This window comes from Anomaloglossus baeobatrachus, chromosome 4 (genome assembly GCF_048569485.1).
Source record: "Anomaloglossus baeobatrachus isolate aAnoBae1 chromosome 4, aAnoBae1.hap1, whole genome shotgun sequence".
Taxonomy (NCBI): domain Eukaryota; kingdom Metazoa; phylum Chordata; class Amphibia; order Anura; family Aromobatidae; genus Anomaloglossus; species Anomaloglossus baeobatrachus.
Genome location: NC_134356.1, coordinates 61400169 through 61422264, shown reverse-complemented (window position 1 = coordinate 61422264; position 22096 = coordinate 61400169). Strand labels below are relative to the sequence as shown.

At 51.9% G+C, this 22096-nt stretch overlaps 1 protein-coding gene across 1 annotated transcript; it reads right to left on the bottom strand.

Annotated features, from left to right (window-relative positions):
- Window positions 1-1213: 1213 nt before the first annotated feature.
- Window positions 1214-21744, bottom strand: MRNIP (MRN complex interacting protein). The gene is made up of 7 exons (XM_075342237.1): window positions 21659-21744; window positions 21514-21573; window positions 19467-19564; window positions 18898-18970; window positions 4091-4215; window positions 3741-3828; window positions 1214-1770 (listed from the first exon to the last, which is right to left on the bottom strand). Exons 1-7 carry the CDS (start codon window positions 21716-21718, stop codon window positions 1312-1314), a joined length of 963 nt encoding a protein of 320 aa, XP_075198352.1. The 5' UTR covers window positions 21719-21744; the 3' UTR covers window positions 1214-1311.
- Between the last annotated feature and the right edge of the window lie 352 nt (window positions 21745-22096).

The window sequence follows — 22096 nt, the reverse complement described above, 5'->3', positions numbered from 1 at the left end:
ATCTATAGAAAAAGTATTTCTAAAGATCCTTCATGATATGCTAATGAGGCCAGGGACTAGTTGCAAGGACATTATTTCCCCCGACTAGTCTGCACTCTAAGCATGCCCCTGTAAGTGTGCTAACATGCTATTTAAAGCCCTGCATCACTGGCAGTAACATGCTTACCTGTGTCCGTTATCGCCGGGTTTAGGCTCAATAGGCATGATCAGAAGTCTTGGGTGTACGTGTCCCGGCTTCAGAGGTCTAGTACCGGGACTTCTGATCATGCGCACTGACCCTAAACCTGGCATCTAAGGCGGTGACATCGGACACATGTACGCACGACTATGCTGATGACAATGGGCATTGAATAGCATGTTAGCATGTTAGCATACTTCTGTGGGGTGTGCTAAGAGGGTGGACTAGTCAGGGGAACTATCGCCCCTGTGCTCATTTGCATATCATAAAGGATGTTTAGAAATACTTTTTCTAAAGATCCCTTTATCTATGCTACTAGATATAGGGACAGTAAAGCTGGTGTCACACTAAACGACAGCGACAACGACGTCGCTGTTACGTCACCATTTTCGGTGACGTAACAGCGACCTTGTAAGTCGCTGTTATGATCGCTGCTTAGCTGTCAAACACAGCAGAAGCAGCGATCATAAGGTCGCTGTGCTACATGTTCAGAGAGCAGGGAGCCGCGCTTAGCGCTGGCTCCTTGCTCTCCTGCAGCACACATCGGGTTAATTAACCCGATGTGTGCTGCAGCTACATGTCACAGTTCAGAGAGCAGGGAGCCGCGCTTAGCGCTGGCTCCTTGCTCTCCTGCAGCACACATCGGGTTAATTAACCCGATGTGTGCTGCAGCCACATGTCACAGTGCAGGAGCCGGCACTGGCAGCAAGAGCGGAGGCTGGTAACCAGCGTAAACATCGGGTAACCAGGGAAAGGTCTTCCCTTGGTTACCCGATGTTTACGCTGGTTACAGCTTACCGCAGCTGCCAGTGCCGGCTCCTGATCGCTTCATTTCGTCGCTCTCTCGCTGTCACACACAGCGATGTGTGTGTCACAGCGGGAGAGTGACGACCAAAAAATGAAGCTGGACATTCAGCAACGACCGGCGACCTCACAGCAGGGGCCAGGTCGTTGCTGGATGTCACACACAGCGACAGCGACGGGACGTCGCTGCAACGTCACAGAAAATGGTGACGTAGCAGCGACGTCGTTGTCGTCGTCGTTATGTGTGACACCAGCTTTAGGCAGGATTAGCAATATACACCCAGAACTGCTCATGGGTCTGGGTGCATATTGGACCTGACAGGTTCACTTTAATAGTCATCATCAAAATCTTCATCAGTCTGGAACAGATTAGATTGAATGATGGGTTTCGGTGGAGAACTAGTTTCAAGGATCGTGTCTGATCTCTGCTCCGTCCTGCCCAGACTTGATCCTGAAGTGGACATCACTACAGATAATCTATCTGATGTAGGAGGCTCATTATTCAGCCGAATATCTTGGCTGTTACTTCCGAAGTTATCTGGCCCAATCTTCTTACTGCGGTCAAAACAATTAAAAAACGTGTCCATTTTGGGCTCCCTCTTCAGGACGCTGGCAGTACTACAGGTGGATTGTTTAAAACGTCCTTCTGATGGGTTCATAGGAAGAACTGTTTCATTGCTGGTGTGCGGGGGTAATGTATGGGATATAGGTTCATCGTGCCATTTCAGGCATCCCATGTCTTCTGATGTTCTGCAACAAAATGATTTTGTTTCTGATGGGCTCCCACTCTAAATGGAAAAAATAAAGCAGTGCAAATAAAATTGCAGTGGAAAGCTCCATAATATGGCTCAATAAAGCAACACTAAAAACTAATGTGAAGTACAGTTTTACATTATAATTGAATCATTGTGAACCAAGGGTGATTTCAGTGGCTAAAATGTGTGCACGGACCCTATGTGGCAGCACATAGAAGTATACAGTGTGTCCACCCATATCCTGTCCACCGCCATTAACTTGAGAACGGCGGCAGCTATAGGCATAGAAGTGGTGTCTAGGTATAGTAAAGTATCCATGCGCTACGCAATGAAACCATCTATAGCGCCACCTGGTGGAAAACAACGGAGTTAGCATTTTTATTTCAAAAACTGAATGAGAGAGAGAAAAAAAGTGAATTACAAAGTTGTAGGGCATCATTAATTCAATACGAATCGACACCTTGCATACAGAAATGCTATGATTAGAACGTGTAAAACTCACAAGGCTGCGGACGTGAAGCGATACCTCATGGAGACCTTCCTACATGTCATTGGGTATGGTGGCTGTGTGGAGTGGCCTCCACACTCTCCTGAGCTGACCCCATTGGACTTCTTTCTGTGAGGTCACATCAAACAGCAGGTGTATGCGACCCCTCCACCAACATTGCAGGACCTACGACGACGTATCACAGATGCTTGTGCAAATGTGTCACCTACCATATTGCACAACGTGCAGCAAGATACAGTATGCTGTGCAGAGTCCAGATGTGCATTGCAGCTGACGGGGGCCACTTTGAGCATCAAAGTTAAATGAGCGCCATATGCATGACCAGCATTCAATGTTTTGGTGGGTCATGGGTTTCATATCATAGCATTTCTGTATGCAAGGTGTCGATTCGTATTGAATTGATGATGCCCTGCAACTTTGTAATTCACTTTTTTTCTCTTTCTCATTCCGTTTTGGAAATAAAAATGCTAACTCCGTTGTTTTCCACCAGGTGGCACTATACGTGGTTTCATTGCATAACGCATGGCTACTTTACTATACCTAGACACCGCTTCTATGCCTATAGCTGCCGCCGTTCTCAAGTTAATGGCAATGGACATGATATGGGTGGACACACTGTATACAGGTCCATATTACAGGCCCACAGGGACTCAAGAGATTGTATGGTGTGTAAGCAATAACTCCAGGGAAGAATAACTACGTAAATCAGCTTACAATACATTATTCTAGGATTTATCATGAAATCCAGTTGCCAAGTAAAAATTCGAACTGCATAAGATGTCTTTGAGAAGAATGCTACCCGAAGTAATCGGATCCTACAGAGGATTGTCAGGATTGGTCCAAGACTTAAGCGGGCTTTACACGAGACGATAGATTGTGCGATATGTTGTTGGGGGGTCACGGTTTTCGTGCCGCACATCCGGCATACCGCACAACGTGGTTTCGTATGACACCTCCTAGCGACGCAGTATCGCTCACAAATCTTGAGTCGTGTACACATCGCTAGGTTTCATATAATTGTTTAATTAAAATGGCGGCGGTTGTTCATCGTTTCCGTGGCAGCATACGTCGCTCCGTGTGACACCATGGGAACGATGAACAGCAGCTTTACCTGCCTCCCGCGGCACCCGACGGCTTAATGGAAGGAAGGAGGCGGGCGGGATGTTTACATCCCGCTCATCTCCGCCCCTCCGCTTCTATTGGCCGCCTGCCGTGTGACGTTGCTGTGACGCCGAACGTCCCGCCCACTCCAGGAAGTGGACATTCGTTGCCCACAGCGAGGTCGTCCAGAAGGTAAGTACGTGTGACGGGGGTTCAACGAGTTTGTGCGCCCCCCATGACGCAAAAACGACGGGGGCGGGTACGATCGATTGTGCTATCGCACAATCTATTGTCTCGTGTAAAGCAGGCTTTAACCAACGTGATCTATCAATCTATCACATATCAGGAGATCTCAGACTGGATTACACACGTTATTTACGCCTGTAACACCCACCTGGTAGATTTTGTTCTTCTTTGAAATAGTTTCTTTCATATCCTCCTTGTAAAAATCTCCTTCATGGTACGGGGTCTGCTTCCGCTTCCTAAAATGAAAGATTAAATGTTATACACATATTATTGATAATAAAGAAATAATAAACAAAATATTGCATAATACAACATCCAATAATGATAGTAAAACAGAAGGAGGAATTAACAGCATAGTTGTTTTTCCATTTGTTCTGGAAAAGTAGGGTGAGCGCTCAGTGATGATCAGTGGCAGAATAGTAGCCACTATATTTGAGGAGCATGTGTTTGTTTTTAGTTTGTAGATATATGTATGAAATAGCGGAGAAGACGTATAACCTGACAGCTCTCAGTGTACAATCCTGATGAGGGTAGTAGTGCTCGTGATCAGTAGGGATGTGACCCTCCTCTTCTTCACTGTTTTTTTCCTCCAGATATTTATTCCAGCGGCTCCTGGCGGCCTCCTGTGTAGAATAATAATGTTATTTCACACATATACACATTATATATATACACGTATATACCGTATTTTTTGCTTTATAAGACGCACTTTTGTTCCCCCAAATTTTGGGGGAAAGTAGGGGGTGCGTCTTATAATCCGAATATATGGATTATATACTGCAGGGTCCAGGGGAGGTGGGGGCCGCTCTGGAGCCGTGCTGGAGGCTGTGGGAGGCTGGTAGAGGCTGGTGAAGGCTACAGTGGGAGATCTCCTGCTCCCGCTCATATAATATGCACAGCCGCTGTCCATCACCATGGTGCTGAAACCGCACCGCGCGGCGATGGGCTGGGGGAGCGGCGCATATTATATGTGCCTGTGCTCACCTTTGATGTCACATGCCCCCCTGTGTTAGATATGCCCCCATGCTGCTGCCCATAGTAAAATAAAAAACTCTTTCCTTACCTCCTCCAGCGCTGATCTCCCCATTCTCCCTCCTGCTGCTGTCATCAGGCACGCAGAGATATCGCTCTGCTGTGCCCGCTCTGCTGTGCCGATCACATGACCGCACGAGAACCAGGAAGTAGGAAGTGCAGGAGACAGGAGGAGCTCAACCCCACGGAGGGAGACACGAGGCAGGACAGCGCTGGAGTAGGTAAGGAAAGAGTTTATTTTACTAAAAGCAGCAGCATGGGGGCGATATCTAACACAGGGTGATGTGTGCCAGCCACAGTGGGCCATGTGCCAGCCACAGAGGGCCAAGTGCCAGCCATAGGGGCCAAGTGCCAGCCACAGGGGGCCAAGTGCCAGCCACAGGGGGCCAAGTGCCAGCCACAGGGGGCCAAGTGCCAGCCACAGGGGGCCAAGTGCCAGCCATAGGGGACATGTGGCATCACTGGGGGCCGTGGTCAGCCACAGGGGACCGTGTGGCATCACTGGGGGCTGTGCGCTTGCCACAAGGGGTCGTGTGCTAGCCATAGGTGCCGTGTGCCAGCCATAGAGGACATGTGGCATCACTGGGGGATGTGTGCCAGCACAAGGGGGCTATATTCAATATAAGGTGGCCATATCCACATTAAGCGGGCTAATTTTAGGATGGGGAGGCTATGAGGGACATATACCCTATATGATTTGTTAGACGGACACTGGCATTATAAGACATACCCCATTTTTTAAAAATGTCTATTCCTTCACCAAATTTGGGGGTGCGTCTTATAATCAGGTGCGTCTTACAAAGCGAAAAATACGGTGTGTATATTATATATATATACATACATACACATTTATATATTATATATCAAATATATAAAGCCGAGTGTGTGTGTGTGTGTGTGTGTGTACCCTGAGAGCGTCATAGCCTATGTTGTGAGGTGAAATTTTAACCCCGCGCATTCCAATTTACCAATCAATTTTGCCCCTATCTACATACTGGGGAAAAAGTGAAACGAAAAGTGTATTCGCACTGTCGCATTTACTATCACGAAATTTTGCACAGACACCTCATCTGACCCAGAGAACGTCGTAGACTATGTTTTGACAGGAAAATGTAACCCCGCGCTTTACAGTTACTCTCCAAAAAACATGGCTCAATTAAAGTAAATGGAGCCTGGAACTACAGGTTATTAGTAGGAGCTGCGAGTGGTTGCTATAGGAACAAAAGACATTCATAGTATAAGAAGCTTATATGTGAGGTAATAAGATGTCGTTGGGGAGACGGATAGACAGAGACAGCCCGGGGAAAGCGACAGCCCGGGGAAAGCGACAGCCCGGGGAAAGCGACAGCCCGGGGAAAGCGACAGCCCGGGGAAAGCGACAGCCCGGGGAAAGCGACAGCCCGGGGAAAGCGACAGCCCGGGGAAAGCGACAGCCCGGGGAAAGCGACAGCCCGGGGAAAGCGACAGCCCGGGGAAAGCGACAGCCCGGGGAAAGCGACAGCCCGGGGAAAGCGACAGCCCGGGGAAAGCGACCGCCCGGGGAAAGCGACAGCCCGGGAAAAGCGACAGCCCGGGAAAAGCGACAGCCCGGGAAAAGCGACAGCCCGGGAAAAGCGACAGATGGAGCACATTACTTGGCCAATTTAGTTAAATCTGTTTTGAAATGCTTCTATTAGCTTAGTTTTTGCCTCTTAATAATTACATTTCTCTCTATTTGTTTTGTGATTTTTGTGTGCAGAGAAGGGAATTTTGTTTACTTACCGTAAATTCCTTTTCTTCTAGCTCTAATTGGGAGACCCAGACAATTGGGTGTATAGCTACTGCCTCCGGAGGCCACACAAAGTATTACACTTAAAAGTGTAAGGCCCCTCCCCTTCTGCCTATACACCCCCCGTGTGATCACGGGCTCCTCAGTTTTAGTGCAAAAGCAAGAAGGAGGAAAGCCAATAAACTGGTTTAAGCAAATTCAATCCGAAGGAATATCGGAGAACTGAAACCATTCAACATGAACAACATGTGTATACAAAAAAACAGGGGCGGGTGCTGGGTCTCCCAATTAGAGCTAGAAGAAAAGGAATTTACGGTAAGTAAACAAAATTCCCTTCTTCTTTGTCGCTCTATTGGGAGACCCAGACAATTGGGATGTCCAAAAGCAATCCCTGGGTGGGTAAAATAATACCTCGTAATAGAGCCGTAAAACGGCCCCTTTCTACAGGTGGGCAACCGCCGCCTGAAGGACTCGTCTGCCTATGCTGGCATCCGCCGAAGCATAGGTATGCACCTGACAGTGTTTCGTGAAAGTGTGGAGGCTGGACCAGGTAGCCGCCTGACACACAAGCTGAGCCGTAGCCTGGTGCCTCAAGCCCAGGACGCATCCACCGCTCTGGTAGAATGGACCTTCAGCCCTGAGGGAACCGTAAGCCCAGCAGAACGATAAGCTAGAGAATTGGTTCCTTGAACCACCGAGCCAGTCTTGATTTGGAAGCCTGTAACCCTTTACGCTGGCTAGCGACAAGGACAAGAGTGCTTCCGAGCGGCGCAGGGACGCCGTACGATCGATGAAGAGTCTGAGTGCTCTCACCAGATCTAATCAAGTGCAAATCCTTTTCACATTGGTGAACTGGATGAAGACAAACAGAGGGTACGGATACCCTGATTGAGATGAAAGGGGGGATTCCACCTTAGGGAGAAATTCCGGAACCGGACGCAGAACCCCTTGACCTGGTGAGACACCGGGAAGGGGACTTTGCACGACAATGCTGCCCCGACAGACACTCTCCGAAGTGAAGTGACTGCCCCTAGGAAAACCACTTTCCTGCGAAAGGCGTGAGAGAGAAAAATCCCTCATAGGCTCGAATGGTGGTTTCTGCAGAACCATCAGCACCCTGTTCAAATCACAGGGTTCTAACAGTCGTTTGTAAGGAAGGACTAAGCGGCAAACCCCCTGCAGGAACGTGCGTACCTGAGGTAGTCTTGCTAGGCGCTTCTGAAAAAAATACAGAGAGCGCTGAGATTTGTCCGTTAAGGGAACCGAGCGACAAACCTTTTTCCAACCGAATTGCAGGAAGGAAAGAAAGTAGGCAAGGCAATTGGCCAGGGAGAAACTCCCTGAGCAGAGGACCAAGATAAGAATATCTTCCACGTTCTGTGGTAGATCTTGGCAGATGTGTGTTTTCTGGCCTGTCTCATAGTGGTAATGACCCCTTGAGATAACCCTGCAGATGCTAGGATCCAGGACTCAATGGCCACTCCATCAGGTTGAGGGTCGCAGAATTCTGAAGGAAAAAACGACCCTTGAGACAGCAAGTCTGGTCGGTCTGATAGTTCCCCCGGTTGGCCTACCGTGAGATGCCACAGATCCGGGTACCACGACCTCGTTGGCCATTTTGGAGCGACGAGGATGGCGCGGCGGCAGTCGGACCTGATCTTGCGTAACACTCTGGGCAACAGTGCCAGAGGTGGGAACGCATAAGGGAGTTGAAACTGCGACCAATCCTGAACGAAGGCGTCTGCCGCCAGAGCTCTGTGATCGTGAGACCGCGCCATGAATGCCGGGACCTTGTTGTTGTGCTGAGACGCCATTAGGTCGACGTCCGGCATCCCCCAGCGGCAACAGATCTCCTGAAACACGTCCGGGTGAAGGGACCATTCCCCTGCATCCATGCCCTGGCGACTGAGAAAGTCTGCTTCCCAGTTTTCTACGCTCGGGATGTGAACTGCGGATATGGTGGGTGCTGTGGCTTCCACCCACAGCAGAATCCGCCGGACTTCCTGGAAGGTTTGCCGACTGCGTGTCCCGTCCCACCTTGGTGGTTGATGTAAGCCACCGCTGTGGAGTTGTCCGACTGAATTCGGATCTGCTTGCCTTCCAGCCACTGTTGGAACGCTTTTAGGGCAAGATACACTGCCCTGATCTCCAGAACATTGATCTGAAGTGAGGACTCTTGCTGAGTCCACGTACCCTGAGCCCTGTGGTGGAGAAAGATCGCTCCCCACCCTGACAGACTCGCGTCCGTCGTGACCACCGCCCAGGATGGGGTTAGGCAAGATTTCCCTTTCGATAATGAGGTGGGAAGAAGCCACCACCGAAGGGAAGCTTTGGTTGCTTGAGAGAGGGAGACGTTCCTGTCTATGGACGTCGGCATCCTGTCCCACTTGCGTAGGATGTCCCATTGAAGAGGACGCAGGTGAAACTGCGCGAAAGGGACTGCTTCCATTGCTGCCACCATCTTCCCCAGGAAGTGCATGAGGCGCCTCAAGGGGTGTGACCGACCTTGAAGGAGTGATTGTACCCCTGTCTGTAGTGACCGCTGTTTGTCCAGCGGAAGCTTCACTATCGCTGGAAGAGTAAGAAACTCCATGCCAAGATATGTCAGCGATTGGACCGGTGTCAGATTTGACTTTGGAAAATTGATGATCCACCCGAAACTCTGGAGAATCTCCAGAGTAACGTTGAGGCTGTGTTGGCATGCCTCTTGAGAGGGTGCCTTGACCAGCAGATCGTCTAAGTAGGGTATCACTGAGTGACCCTGAGAGTGGAGGACCGCAACTACTGTAGCCATGACATTGGTGAAAACCCTTGGGGCTGTCGCCAGGCCGAACGGCAGTGCCGCGAACTGAAGGTGTTCGTCTCCTATGGCGAAGCGCAAGAAGCGCTGATGCTCTGGAGCAATTGGTACGTGGAGATAAGCATCCTGATATCGATCGATGCTAGGAAATCTCCTTGGGACATTGAGGCGATGACGGAGCGGAGGGATTCCATCCGGAACCGCCTGGTCCTTACGTGTTTGTTGAACAGTTTTAGGTCCAAAACAGGACAGAAGGACCCGTCCTTCTTTGGAACCACAAACAGGTTGGAGTAGAAACCGTGACCCTGTTGCTGAAGAGGAACCGGGACCACCACTCCTTCTGCCTTCAGAATGCCCACCGCCTGCAGCAGAGCCTTGGCTCGCTCGGGAGGCGGAGATGTTCTGAAGAATCGAGTCGGAGGACGAGAGCTGAACTCTATCCTGTAACCGTGAGACAAAATGTCTCTCACCCAATGGTCTTTTACTTGTGGCAGCCAGGTGTCGCAAAAGGGGGAGAGCCTGCCACCGACCGAGGATGCGGTGTGAGGAGGCCGTAAGTCATGAGGAAGCCGCCTTGGTAGCGGCGCCTCCGGCGGTCTTTTTAGGGCGTGATTTAGACCGCCACGCGTCCGAGTTCCTCTGATCCTTCTGAGGCCTTTTGGACGAGGAGAATTGGACCTGCCTGCGCCCCGCAAGGACCGAAACCTCGACTGTCCCCTCCTCTGTTGGGGTATGATCGGTTTAGCCTGAGGAAAGGATGTATCCTTTCCCTTGGATTGTTTGATGATTTCATCCAGTCGCTCACCAAACAAGCGGTCACCAGAGAATGGCAAACTGGTTAGGCACTTTTTGGAAGCAGAATCTGCCTTCCATTCCCGCAACCACAAGGCTCTGCGTATTACCACTGAATTGTCGGACGCAACCGCCTTCCGGCTCGCCGAGTCCAGGACAGCATTAATGGCGTATGACGCAAACGCTGACGTTTGAGATGTTAAAGACGGAGCCTGCGACGCAGACATACGTGTGACTGCTTCAATTTGCGCTTGAGCCGCTGAGACCGCTTGGAGCGCCCAGACGGCTGCGAAAGCTGGAGCAAAGACACGGCAATAGCTTCATAGATGGATTTCAACCAGAGCTCCATCTGTCTGTCAGTGGCATCTTTGAGTGAAGCCATATCTTCCACTGCAACTAAGGATTTAGCCGCTGGAGATAGGAGGTCCACATTGGAACACTGAACCCAGCCCTTGACAACGTCAAAAGGGAAGAGATAACGTGTATCCTTAAGGCGTTTGGAAAAAACGATATCTGGACAAGCCTGGTGGTTCTGGACTGCCTCCCTGAAGTCAGAGTGATCCAGAAAGCGTACTCAATGTACGCTTGGGGAACCTGAAACGGAACTTCTCCTGCTGAGAAGCTGACTCCTCAGGCGTAGGAGCTGAGGGAGAAATAACCAACATATGATTGATGGACGCCGTAAGATCGTTCACTACAGTGTCACAATCAGGTGTATCCAGGTAGAGAACGTTCTCAGGATCAGAATCCTGATCAGATACCTCCGCCTTATCATAGAGAGAGTCCCCATGCTGAGACCCTGAATGATGCGGTGACGTCGAGGGATGCTCCCAGCGAGGTCGCTTAGGGGGTCTGGGACTGCGGTCCGAGTCAGTCCCCTCACCCTGGAATCCCTGAGACACTCCAGGAGCACCTTGTTGTACCAACTGGGGGGGGGGGGACCAGGGGCAATGAATCAACAGAGCCCATGGTCTGAGGGACCGGTCTGGACTGCAAGGCTTCTAGTATCTTAGCCATAGTCTCAGAAAGTCTGAAGTAAATACTGCAAACTCCGTCCCCATCACCTGGACCATTAGCAGAGACTCCGGCTGAGTAAGTTCCACAAGGGCCGTGCATTGCATACAATTGGGGTCCGTGGAACCTGCCGGCAGTATAGCCGTACATGCTGTACAGGCTGCATAGAAAACCTGTGCTTCTGCACCCTTGTTTTTCACAGACGATATGCTGTTATCTCCCCCGAACAATCAAGGAGGGTATATAGCCAAAACACAAAAGTGCGACCGAACAGTGCAATGTATAGCGTACAAGCATATATCTATATGTGCATTTCGGCACTAGTGGGGTCAGCACCACAGGTGCTGCTTACCGCCCGCTCACAGCGGTTGTGTGACCACCAGAATCCCTGCCAGGGTCTTCCCAAACTTGTCTCTTTTCTCAGTCATAGAAAAAACTGACATGAATGGCTTCCGGCGTCCTGTGTAGAGGAGGAGGCCGTGGGCGTGCCCCAGAAAGTGCGGGAATCCGGTTTCACACTGTGTACAGTGAGAGGGGTGGAGTATGCAAAGCATGCTCCATCTCTCAGCGCTGCCGTGCTGTGCAGCGTCACGCCCTTACCCTGACTGGCAGGCCAGTGGGCGGTAACGAAGTGAGAGTAGGCCGCAAAAGCCGGGGACTAGAGTGATAAGCGCGGCCCGGCATATAAGCCCTGGTCGGCGCGGAAGTCCCCGGCGCACCACAAGTCCCAGCCGCGCCTGAGATAAAAATGGCAGCGGCGGTTAGCGCGGCAGTCCCCCAATACTCTAACACACCCAGCACGCTGTAGTGTGCGATGGCACCAGTGCGGGCAGCGCCGCCATCCCTGGCGCACTAACACACCCAGCAGTGCTGCCGTGTGTCTGTGCGCGGTCCCCTTTATGGGGACACAGAGTACCTCAACGTAGCAGGGCCATGTCCCTGAGGATACTCAGCTCCATGTCCAGCAGATTCCCAGGGGCTGTGGATGGAGCACGGCCTCAGTGCCTGGAGACCGATAAGATCCCACTTCACCCAGAGCCCTAAGGGGATGGGGAAGGAAAGCAGCATGTGGGCTCCAGCCTCCGTACCCGCAATGGGTACCTCAACCTTAACAAACACCGCCGACAAAAGTGGGGTGAGAAGGGAGCATGCTGGGGGCCCTAGTATGGGCCCTCTTTTCTTCCATCCGACATAGTCAGCAGCTGCTGCTGACTAAACAGTGGAGCTATGCGTGGATGTCTGACCTCCTTCGCACAAAGCATGAAAACTGAGGAGCCAGTGATCCCACGGGGGGTGTATAGGCAGAAGGGGAGGGGCCTTACACTTTTAAGTGTAATACTTTGTGTGGCCTCCGGAGGCAGTAGCTATACACCCAATTGTCTGGGTCTCCCAATAGAGCGACAAAGAAATACATTTTTGTTAATGTTTTGTTAACAACAGTTATTAACCCGGGCGAAGCTGGGTAGTACAACTAGTGTGTATATGTATATATATATATATATATATATATATATATATATATATATATATATATATATATCAGCTCAAGCTGTCACGGAGGTGGCGCTTGCGCAGATGAGATCTCAGTTTCCCATTGAGCCTAGAGCTCAATTTGCACTGACTCCAGGCGCCATTTTTTTGAAGACCTCACCATCTGCAGCCGCAGCAGCCCGAGCCCAAGCATGGCAGCTCCAGCCTCCGCCGCAGCTTGAAACCCAGTCTCCGCTGCAGCCCCAGCCTCCTCTACCATCGCTACTGCCCCCTCCGGTAAAACACCACTGGATTATAAAACAGACCCCCTTTTTTTCCACCTTTTCTTGCTCTGAATTTGGGGTGCGTCTTATAATCCGGTGCATCTTATAAAAAGGAAAATACGGTAATTACCTCAAAATGGTAGCAAAAAAACCCCCCGTCAGCTCAACAACACAAAAACCAACTGCACCCAAGAAAACAAGGGCACACAATACTCCATCAATATAGAAACAAAAACATTACAGGTATCAGAAATTGGTGACACAAGCAAAGTTTTTTTTAATGTTTGCATGTTCGGCATCACTGTGATCGTACGGACCTGGAGATTCGTATTTCCAGGTAATTATTAACGCACAATGAATATTGTAAAAAGAAAACCTAAAAACAATTGTAGAATTTTGTATTCTCAATTTTTTTTTATACTGTTTTTCCAGTCTAGTGAATGGTTTCCTTAAAAACTAATTCTTGTCCTGTAGATAACAAGCCCTCACACAGCTATGTGGAAGGAAAGAAGGGAATTTTGTTTACTTACCGTAAATTCCTTTTCTTCTAGCTCCAATTGGGAGACCCAGACAATTGGGTGTATAGCTATGCCTCCGGAGGCCACACAAAGTATTACACTAAAAGTGTAAAGCCCCTCCCCTTCAGCCTATACACCCCCCGTACTGCTACGGGCTCATCAGTTTTGGTGCAAAAGCCAGAAGGAGGAAAAAATTATAAACTGGTTTAAAGTAAATTCAATCCGAAGGAATATCGGAGAACTGAAACCATTTAACATGAACAACATGTGTACACAAAAAACAGGGGCGGGTGCTGGGTCTCCCAATTGGAGCTAGAAGAAAAGGAATTTACGGTAAGTAAACAAAATTCCCTTCTTCTTTGTCGCTCCTAATTGGGAGACCCAGACAATTGGGACGTCCAAAAGCAGTCCCTGGGTGGGTAAATAATACCTCATAATAGAGCCGTAACGGCTCCGTCCTACAGGTGGGCAACTGCCGCCTGAAGGACTCGCCTACCTAGGCTGGCATCTGCCGAAGCATAGGTATGCATCTGATAGTGTTTCGTGAAAGTGTGCAGGCTCGACCAGGTAGCTGCCTGACACATCTGCTGAGCCGTAGCCTGGTGTCGCAAGGCCCAGGACGCTCCCACGGCCCTGGTAGAATGGGCCTTCAGTCCTGAGGGAACCGGAAGCCCCGAGGAACGGTAAGCTTCGAGAATTGGTTCCTTGATCCACCGAGCCAGGGTTGATTTGGAAGCTTGTGTCCCTTTACGCTGGCCAGCGACAAGGACAAAGAGAGCATCGGAGCGGCGCAGGGGCGCCGTACGAGAAATGTAGAGTCTGAGTGCTCTCACCAGATCTAACAAGTGAAAATCCTTTTCACATTGGTGAACTGGATGAGGACAAAACGAGGGTAAGGAGATGTCCTGATTGAGATGAAAAGTGGGCAAGGCAAATGGCCAGGGAGAAAACGCCTGAGCAGAGCACCACGACAGGAATATTTTCCACGTCCTGTGGTAGATCTTGGCGGACGTTGGTTTCCTAGCCTGTCTCATAGTGGCAATGACCTCTTGAGATAATCCTGAAGACGCTAGGATCCAGGACTCAATAGCCACACAGTCAGGTTGAGGGCCGCAGAATTCAGATGGAAAAAACGGCCCTTGAGACAGCAAATCTGGTCGGTCTGGCAGTGCCCACGGTTGGCCGACCGTGAGATGCCACAGATCCGGGTACCACGACCTCCTCGGCCAGTCTGGAGCGACGAGGATGGCGCGGCGGCAGTCGGCCCTTATCTTGCGTAACACTCTGGGCAACAGAGCCAGAGGAAGAAACACATAAGGAAGCTGAAACTGCGACCAATCCTGAACTAAGGCGTCTGCCGCCAGAGCTCTGTGATCTTGAGATCGAGCCATGAATGTTGGGACCTTGTTGTTGTGCCGTGACGCCATTAGGTCGACGTCCGGCATCCCCCAGCGGCAACAGATCTCCTGAAACACGTCCGGGTGAAGGGACCATTCCCCTGCGTCCATGCCCTGGCGACTGAGAAAGTCTGCTTCCCAGTTTTCTACGCCCGGGATGTGAACTGCGGATATGGTGGATGCTGTGGCTTCCACCCACAGCAGAATCCTCCGGACTTCCTGGAAGGCTTGCCGACTGCGTGTCCCACCTTGGTGGTTGATGTAAGCCACCGCTGTGGAGTTGTCCGACTGAATTCGGATCTGCTTGCCTTCCAGCCACTGCTGGAACGCTTTTTAGGGCAAGATACACTGCCCTGATCTCCAGAACATTGATCTGAAGTGAGGACTCTTGATGAGTCCACGTACCCTGAGCCCTGTGGTGGAGAAAAACTGCTCCCCACCCTGACAGGCTCGCGTCCGTCGTGACCACCGCCCAGGATGGGGGTAGGAAGGATTTCCCTTTCGATAATGAGGTGGGAAGAAGCCACCACCGAAGGGAAGCTTTGGTTGCTTGAGAGAGGGAGACGTTCCTGTCTAGGGACGTCGGCCTCCTGTCCCACTTGCGTAGGATGTCCCATTGAAGAGGACGCAGGTGAAACTGCGCGAAAGGGACTGCTTCCATTGCTGCCACCATCTTCCCCAGGAAGTGCATGAGGTGCCTCAAGGGGTGTGACCGACCTTGAAGGAGAGATTGTACCCCTGTGTGTAGTGAACGCTGTTTGTCCAGCGGAAGCTTCACTATCGCTGGAAGAGTATGAAACTCCATGCCAAGATATGTCAGTGATTGGACCGGTGTCAGATTTGACTTTGGAAAATTGATGATCCACCCGAAACTCTGGAGAATCTCCAGAGTAACGTTGAGGCTGTGTTGGCATGCCTCTTGAGAGGGTGCCTTGACCAGCAGATCGTCTAAGTAAGGTATCACTGAGTGACCCTGAGAGTGGAGGACCGCAACTACTGAAGCCATGACCTTGGTGAAAACCCTTGGGGCTGTCGCCAGGCCGAACGGCAGTGCCGCGAACTGAAGGTGTTCGTCTCCTATGGCGAAGCGCAAGAAGCGCTGATGCTCTGGAGCAATTGGTACGTGGAGATAAGCATCCTTGATATCGATCGATGCTAGGAAATCTCCTTGGGACATTGAGGCGATGACGGAGCGGAGGGATTCCATCCGGAACCGCCTGGTCCTTACGTGTTTGTTGAGCAGTTTTAGGTCCAAAACAGGACGGAAGGACCCGTCCTTCTTTGGAACCACAAACAGGTTGGAGTAGAAACCGTGACCCTGTTGCTGAAGAGGAACCGGGACCACCACTCCTTCTGCCTTCAGAATGCCCACCGCCTGCAGAAGAGCCTCGGCTCGCTCGGGAGGCGGAGATGTTCTGAAGAATCGAGTCGGAGGACGAGAGCTGAACTCTATCCTGTAACCGTGAGACAAAATGTCTCTCACCCAACGGTCGTTTACTTGTGGCAGCCAGGTGTCGCAAAAGCGGGAGAGCCTGCCACCGACCGAGGATGCGGTGTGAGGAGGCCGTAAGTCATGAGGAAGCCGCCTTGGTAGCGGCACCTCCGGCGGTCTTTTTAGGGCGTGATTTAGACCGCCATGCGTCGGCGTTCCTCTGATCCTTCTGAGGCCTTTTGGACGAGGAGAATTGTGACCTGCCCGCACCCCGAAAGGACCGAAACCTCGACTGTCCCCTCCTCTGTTGGGGTGTTTTTGGTTTGGCTTGGGGTAAGGATGTTTCCTTTCCCTTGGATTGTTTGATGATTTCATCCAATCTCTCACCAAACAAACGGTCGCCAGAAAATGGCAATCCAGTCAAGCACTTTTTGGAAGCCGAATCTGCCTTCCATTCCCGCAGCCACAAGGCCCTGCGTATTACCACCGAATTGGCGGCTGCAACCGCCGTACGGGTCGCAGAGTCCAGGACAGCATTAATAGCGTAGGACGCAAATGCCGACGTTTGAGAGGTTATGGACGCCACCTGCGGCGCAGACGTACGTGAGTGCGTCAATTTGCGCCTGACCAGCTGAGATAGCTTGGAGTGCCCATACGGCTGCGAATGCTGGAGCAAAAGACGCGCCGATAGCTTCATAGATGGATTTCAACCAGAGCTCCGTCTGTCTGTCAGTGGCATCCTTGAGTGAAGCTCCATCTTCCACTGCAACTATGGATCTAGCCGCCAGTCTGGAGATTGGAGGATCCACCTTGGGACACTGAGTCCAGCCCTTGACCACGTCAGGGGGAAAAGGGTAACGTGTATCCTTAAGGCGCTTGGAAAAACGCTTATCTGGATAAGCTCGGTGTTTCTGGACTGCCTCTCTGAAGTCAGAGTGGTCCAGAAACATACTCTTTGTACGCTTGGGAAACCTGAAACGGAATTTCTCCTGCTGAGAAGCTGACTCCTCCACTGGAGGAGCTGAGGGAGAAATATTGAACATTTCATTGATGGACGCAATAAGATCATTCACTATGGCGTCCCCATCAGGAGTATCAAGGTTGAGAGCGGCTTCAGGATCAGAATCCTGATCAGCTACCTCCGCTTCATCATACAGAGAGTCCTCTCGCTGAGACCCTGAACATTGTGATGATGTCGAGGGAATTTCATAGCGAGCTCGCTTAGTCGGTCTGGGGCTGCGGTCCGTGTCAGAGACCTCACCCTGGGATCCATGAGACACCCCGGGAAGACATTGCTGTTCCAACCGTCCCTGTCACCTGGACAGTGTTAACAGGTGGTTCTCCCTGGGCCACCCCCAGCAGAGGCTCCGGCTGAGAAAGTGCCACAGGGGCCGAGCATTGCACACAATGAGGGTCAGTGGAACCTGCCGGCAGTATGGCCGTACATGCTGCACAGGCAGCATAGTAAGTCTGTGCCATGGCACCCTTGCTATTTGTGGACGACATGCTGTTGTCTCCTCTGAGCAATACAGGAGGGTAAATAGCCACAAATCAACAGTGCACCCTACAGTGTAAAGTATAGACTATAATCATATAAACTATAAATACACTTCTGCACTAGTGGGGCCAGCACCACAGGTGCTGCTTACCGCCTGCGCAAAGCGTTTGTGTGGGCACCAGAATTCCTGCCTGGGTCTCTCTGAGCTTGTCTCTCCTCTCCAGCGTTAGCAGAGCTGAGAGGAATGGCTGCCAGCGTCCTGGGGAGAGGAGGGAGCCGTGGGCGTGACCCAGAAAAGTGCGGGAACTGGTGCCCCACTGTGCAGAGTGAGGGGGGTGGAGTATGCAAAGCATGCTCCAGCCCTCAGTGCTGCTGACCTGTACAGCGTCCCGCCCTTCCCCTGACTGGCAGGGCTGGGGGCGGGAAAAGAATGAGACTAGGCCGCAGAAGCCGGGGACTATAGTTATAAGCGCGGCCGCCGTATAAGCGCGGTCGGCGCGGAAGTCCCCGGCGCACTAACAGTCCCAGCCGCGCCGCAGGGATAACCATGGCAGCGGCGGTCAGCGCGGCAGTCCCCCTACACAAATACACTCAGCGACGCTGAAGTGTATAGTGGCATAAATGCAGCCAGCGCTGCTGTCCCCGGTGCACTAGCACACCCAGCAATGCTGGAGTGTTGCTGTGCGCGGTCCCCACGGGGACACAGAGTACCTCCAAGTAGCAGGGCCATGTCCCTGAACGATACTCGGCTCCTATCCAGCAGGGTCCTCAGGAGCTGTGGATGGAGCACGGTCTCCTGTGCCTGGAGACCGATGGGATCCCACTTCACCCAGAGCCCTAATTGAGGGATGGGGAAGGAAAGCAGCATGTGGGCTCCAGCCTCCGTACCCGCAATGGATACCTCAACCTTAACAACACCGCCGACAAGAGTGGGGTGAGAAGGGAGCATGCTGGGGGCCCTGTTATGGGCCCTCTTTTCTTCCATCCGACATAGTCAGCAGCTGCTGCTGACTAAGCTGTGGAGCTATGCGTGGATGTCTGACCTCCTTCGCACAAAGCATAAAAACTGATGAGCCCGTAGCAGTACGGGGGGTGTATAGGCTGAAGGGGAGGGGCTTTACACTTTTAGTGTAATACTTTGTGTGGCCTCCGGAGGCATAGCTATACACCCAATTGTCTGGGTCTCCCAATTAGGAGCGACAAAGAAAATAAAAATGTTATGGTTCTTGGAAGAAAAGGAGGAAAAAAACAGCAAACGCAAAAACGTAAAAATCGCCTGTTTGAAAAGGGGTGACGTTACCTGTGACGCCTCAAGACTCTCATTTGATTCCTCACCGATGTGTTCGTTAGAGACAGTGTTTGGATGGTTTTCGCTACAAGACAAAAAGCAGCGTCAGATCATCTGTCAGGACTTCTCCCTCATCTCTATAGATATTTGTTTAGTACAAATATCACTATTAAAGCAAATGGAGACTGGGAATGATCAGTGGGTTACACTATTGTGTACAGTTACTCCAGCACTTGGGTCTGGATTAGAAACATGGCTGCTTTCTTCTGTGAACAGCGCCACCACTGACCAATGGCTGTGCCTGGTATTGCAACTCATCTCCTTTTACTTCAATGTTGCAATACCACATACAAGCCATAGGTAGTTGATCATGTGCATGCCACTTAATTCGTGGTAGTGAGGAAGACCAGTGGTCCCATTAAGAATGGCATAAGAGACCCCTACTCCATTCACACAGGGCTCTTCAGGCCCCAGTTCTCAGGATCAGTGGGGGGTCAGAACCTATCCAGCAGTGAGGGGATGTCTTCTGCACTCTAGACCTCCCCTTTATGAGAGCTTGAGCCCAGCTTTAGAGATCTTACCCATCAGTGCTGGTAGCCGCCTGCTCCACCTGCCCCTGGAGACGGTTCAGCTTCTGGACGTGGTGCCTGCAGTCGGCCCCCGAACCTTGACCATAAACCTACCGGAACACAAGGTTGAGAGAGAGTGAGCCGTTCATAGTGATTTCCTGCAGGGTGGACACTGTATAGTAGAATGGCCGATAGTTGTGAGTGACTGGGCTGTCAACGGTGTTTCACTGTACACATCGTAGCCCAGCGTCACAGTGCAGCACCTTGCGCGTGCTCTCTCCTTCACAGCAGAGCGCCGCAAGCAGGAGCAATTCTGGGCTGTGATGAGCGGTGACACTCTGCCCCACAGCCCAGTCACCCAGGGAGACTGGGGCCGGCCTCGGTGACATCAGGTCAACTGGACGTTAACGTGACATCACCGGACATCAGAGGTCACGGAGCCCGGGGGCTCATGTGATGGGGATGAGCGGACCACAATAGCGCCGCTCAGAGGCAGAATGTACTATACAAGATATTTGAGAAAAAGTCTTCCTTACGAGTTTTATAGGGATGTGGCCACTAATGCTGAGTAGTGAACTCCCCCCCCTTAAATAATTTTTAACTGCTAAAATATATATAGAGTTAATAAAAACACATAATGAGTTTGGTGGCGCTGATGACAACTCCGACCTGGAGAATCCCTGCACAATAGACACCGCAGACCCCCCTCCTAACCCCACACTCGCAATAGACGCCGCAGACCCCCTCTCCCCCATACTCGCAACAGACGCCGCAGACCCCCCTCTCCCCCCTACTCGCAACAGACGCCGCAGACCCCCTCTCCCCCATACTCGCAACAGACGCCGCAGACCCCCCTCTCCCCCCATACTCGCAACAGACGCCACAGACCCCCTCTCCCCCACACTCGCAACAGACGCCGCAGACCCCTCTCCCCCCATACTCGCAACAGACGCCGCAGACCCCCCTCTCCCACATACTCGCAACAGATGCCGCAGACCCCCTCTCCCCCCCTACTCGCAACAGACGCCGCAGACCCTCTCCCCCCTACTCGCAACAGACGCTGCAGACCCCCTCTCCCCCATACTCAAAACAGACGCCGCAGACCCCCTCTCCCCCACACTCGCAATAGACGCTGCAGACCCCCTCTCCCCCATACTCAAAACAGACGCTGCAGACCCCCTCTCCCCCACACTCGCAATAGACGCCGCAGACCCCCTCTCCCCCCACACTCGCAATAGACGCCGCAGCCCCCCCTCTCCCCCACACTCGCAATAGACGCCGCAGCCCCCCCCTCTCCCCCATACTCGCAATAGACACCGCAGACCCCCTCTCCCCCCATACTCGCAATAGACACCGCAGCCCCCCTCTCCCCCCACACTCGCAATAGACGCCGCAGCCCCCCTCTCCCCCATACTCGCAATAGACGCCGCAGCCCCCCTCTCCCCCATACTCGCAATAGACACCGCAGCCCCCCTCTCCCCCATAACTCGCAATAGACACCGCAGCCCCCCTCTCCCCCATACTCGCAATAGACACCGCAGACCCCCTCTCCCCCACACTCGCAATAGACGCCGCAGCCCCCCTCTCCCCCATACTCGCAAGACACCGCAGCCCCCCTCTCCCCCATACTCGCAATAGACACCGCAGACCCCCTCTCCTCTCCCCCACACTCGTAAGGACAACCGCAGACCCCCTCTGCCCCACACTCGCAATAGACGCCGCAGACCCCCTCTCCCCCACACACGCAATAGACGCCGCAGACCCCCTCTCCACAGAATTTGTTCTTTTTGGAGTACATTATGTGAGAAAATAAATGGGGTCATTCACATCTACAACTCGTCCTGCAAAGTCTTTACACTGCGATGTTAATGGGGAAAAGAACATTACAGCTCTTGAAAAGAGGGAGCAAAAATAAACAATTAAAAAAAAAGTCCTGTTGCTCATAGCAACCACAGCTGCGCCCCCATGTGCAGGAAAGCAGCCTTCTGATTGGCTGCTGCAAGGCCACTTTCCCTGTGACAGCAGCATTAGGGGCGGCAGTGCGGACCCCCGCACCCACCTTCAGCAGCGTCTGCTTCTCCCCGCACAGCTTACACGACCATTTCTTGTTCTTTTTAACCTGCACAGAAAAGGACAGGTCTCATGTCAGACAGCACTCAACAAAAATGGCGGGACACGGAAAACAACGAAAGAGCGAAATATACCGGGTGCACCTGGAAGAAGTGACAGGAGTAACATCTGAGGACCTGGAACTCCTGCACCATGTTAGGACCCAGCTATAGAGCGGGACGTGCTCGGCGCTCTGTACCAAGCGCTGCACTTCCCGCAGGACACACTGCGCCCTCTGGTGGACGTGCTGTGTACACTCTGCTAATTCTCCTGCAGGACACACTGCGCCCTCTGGTGGACGTGCTGTGTACACTCTGCTAATTCTCCTGCAGGACACACTGCGCCCTCTGGTGGACGTGCTGTGCATACCCTGCTAAACTTCCTGAAGGATACACTACTCTCACTGGTGTATGTGCCGTGTACACTCTTCTGAATTTCCTGCAGTGCACACTGCGCCCTCTGGTGGACTTGCTCTGTACAAACTGATGAACGTCTTGCAGTAAACCCTACATTCTCTGATGGACATGCTGTGA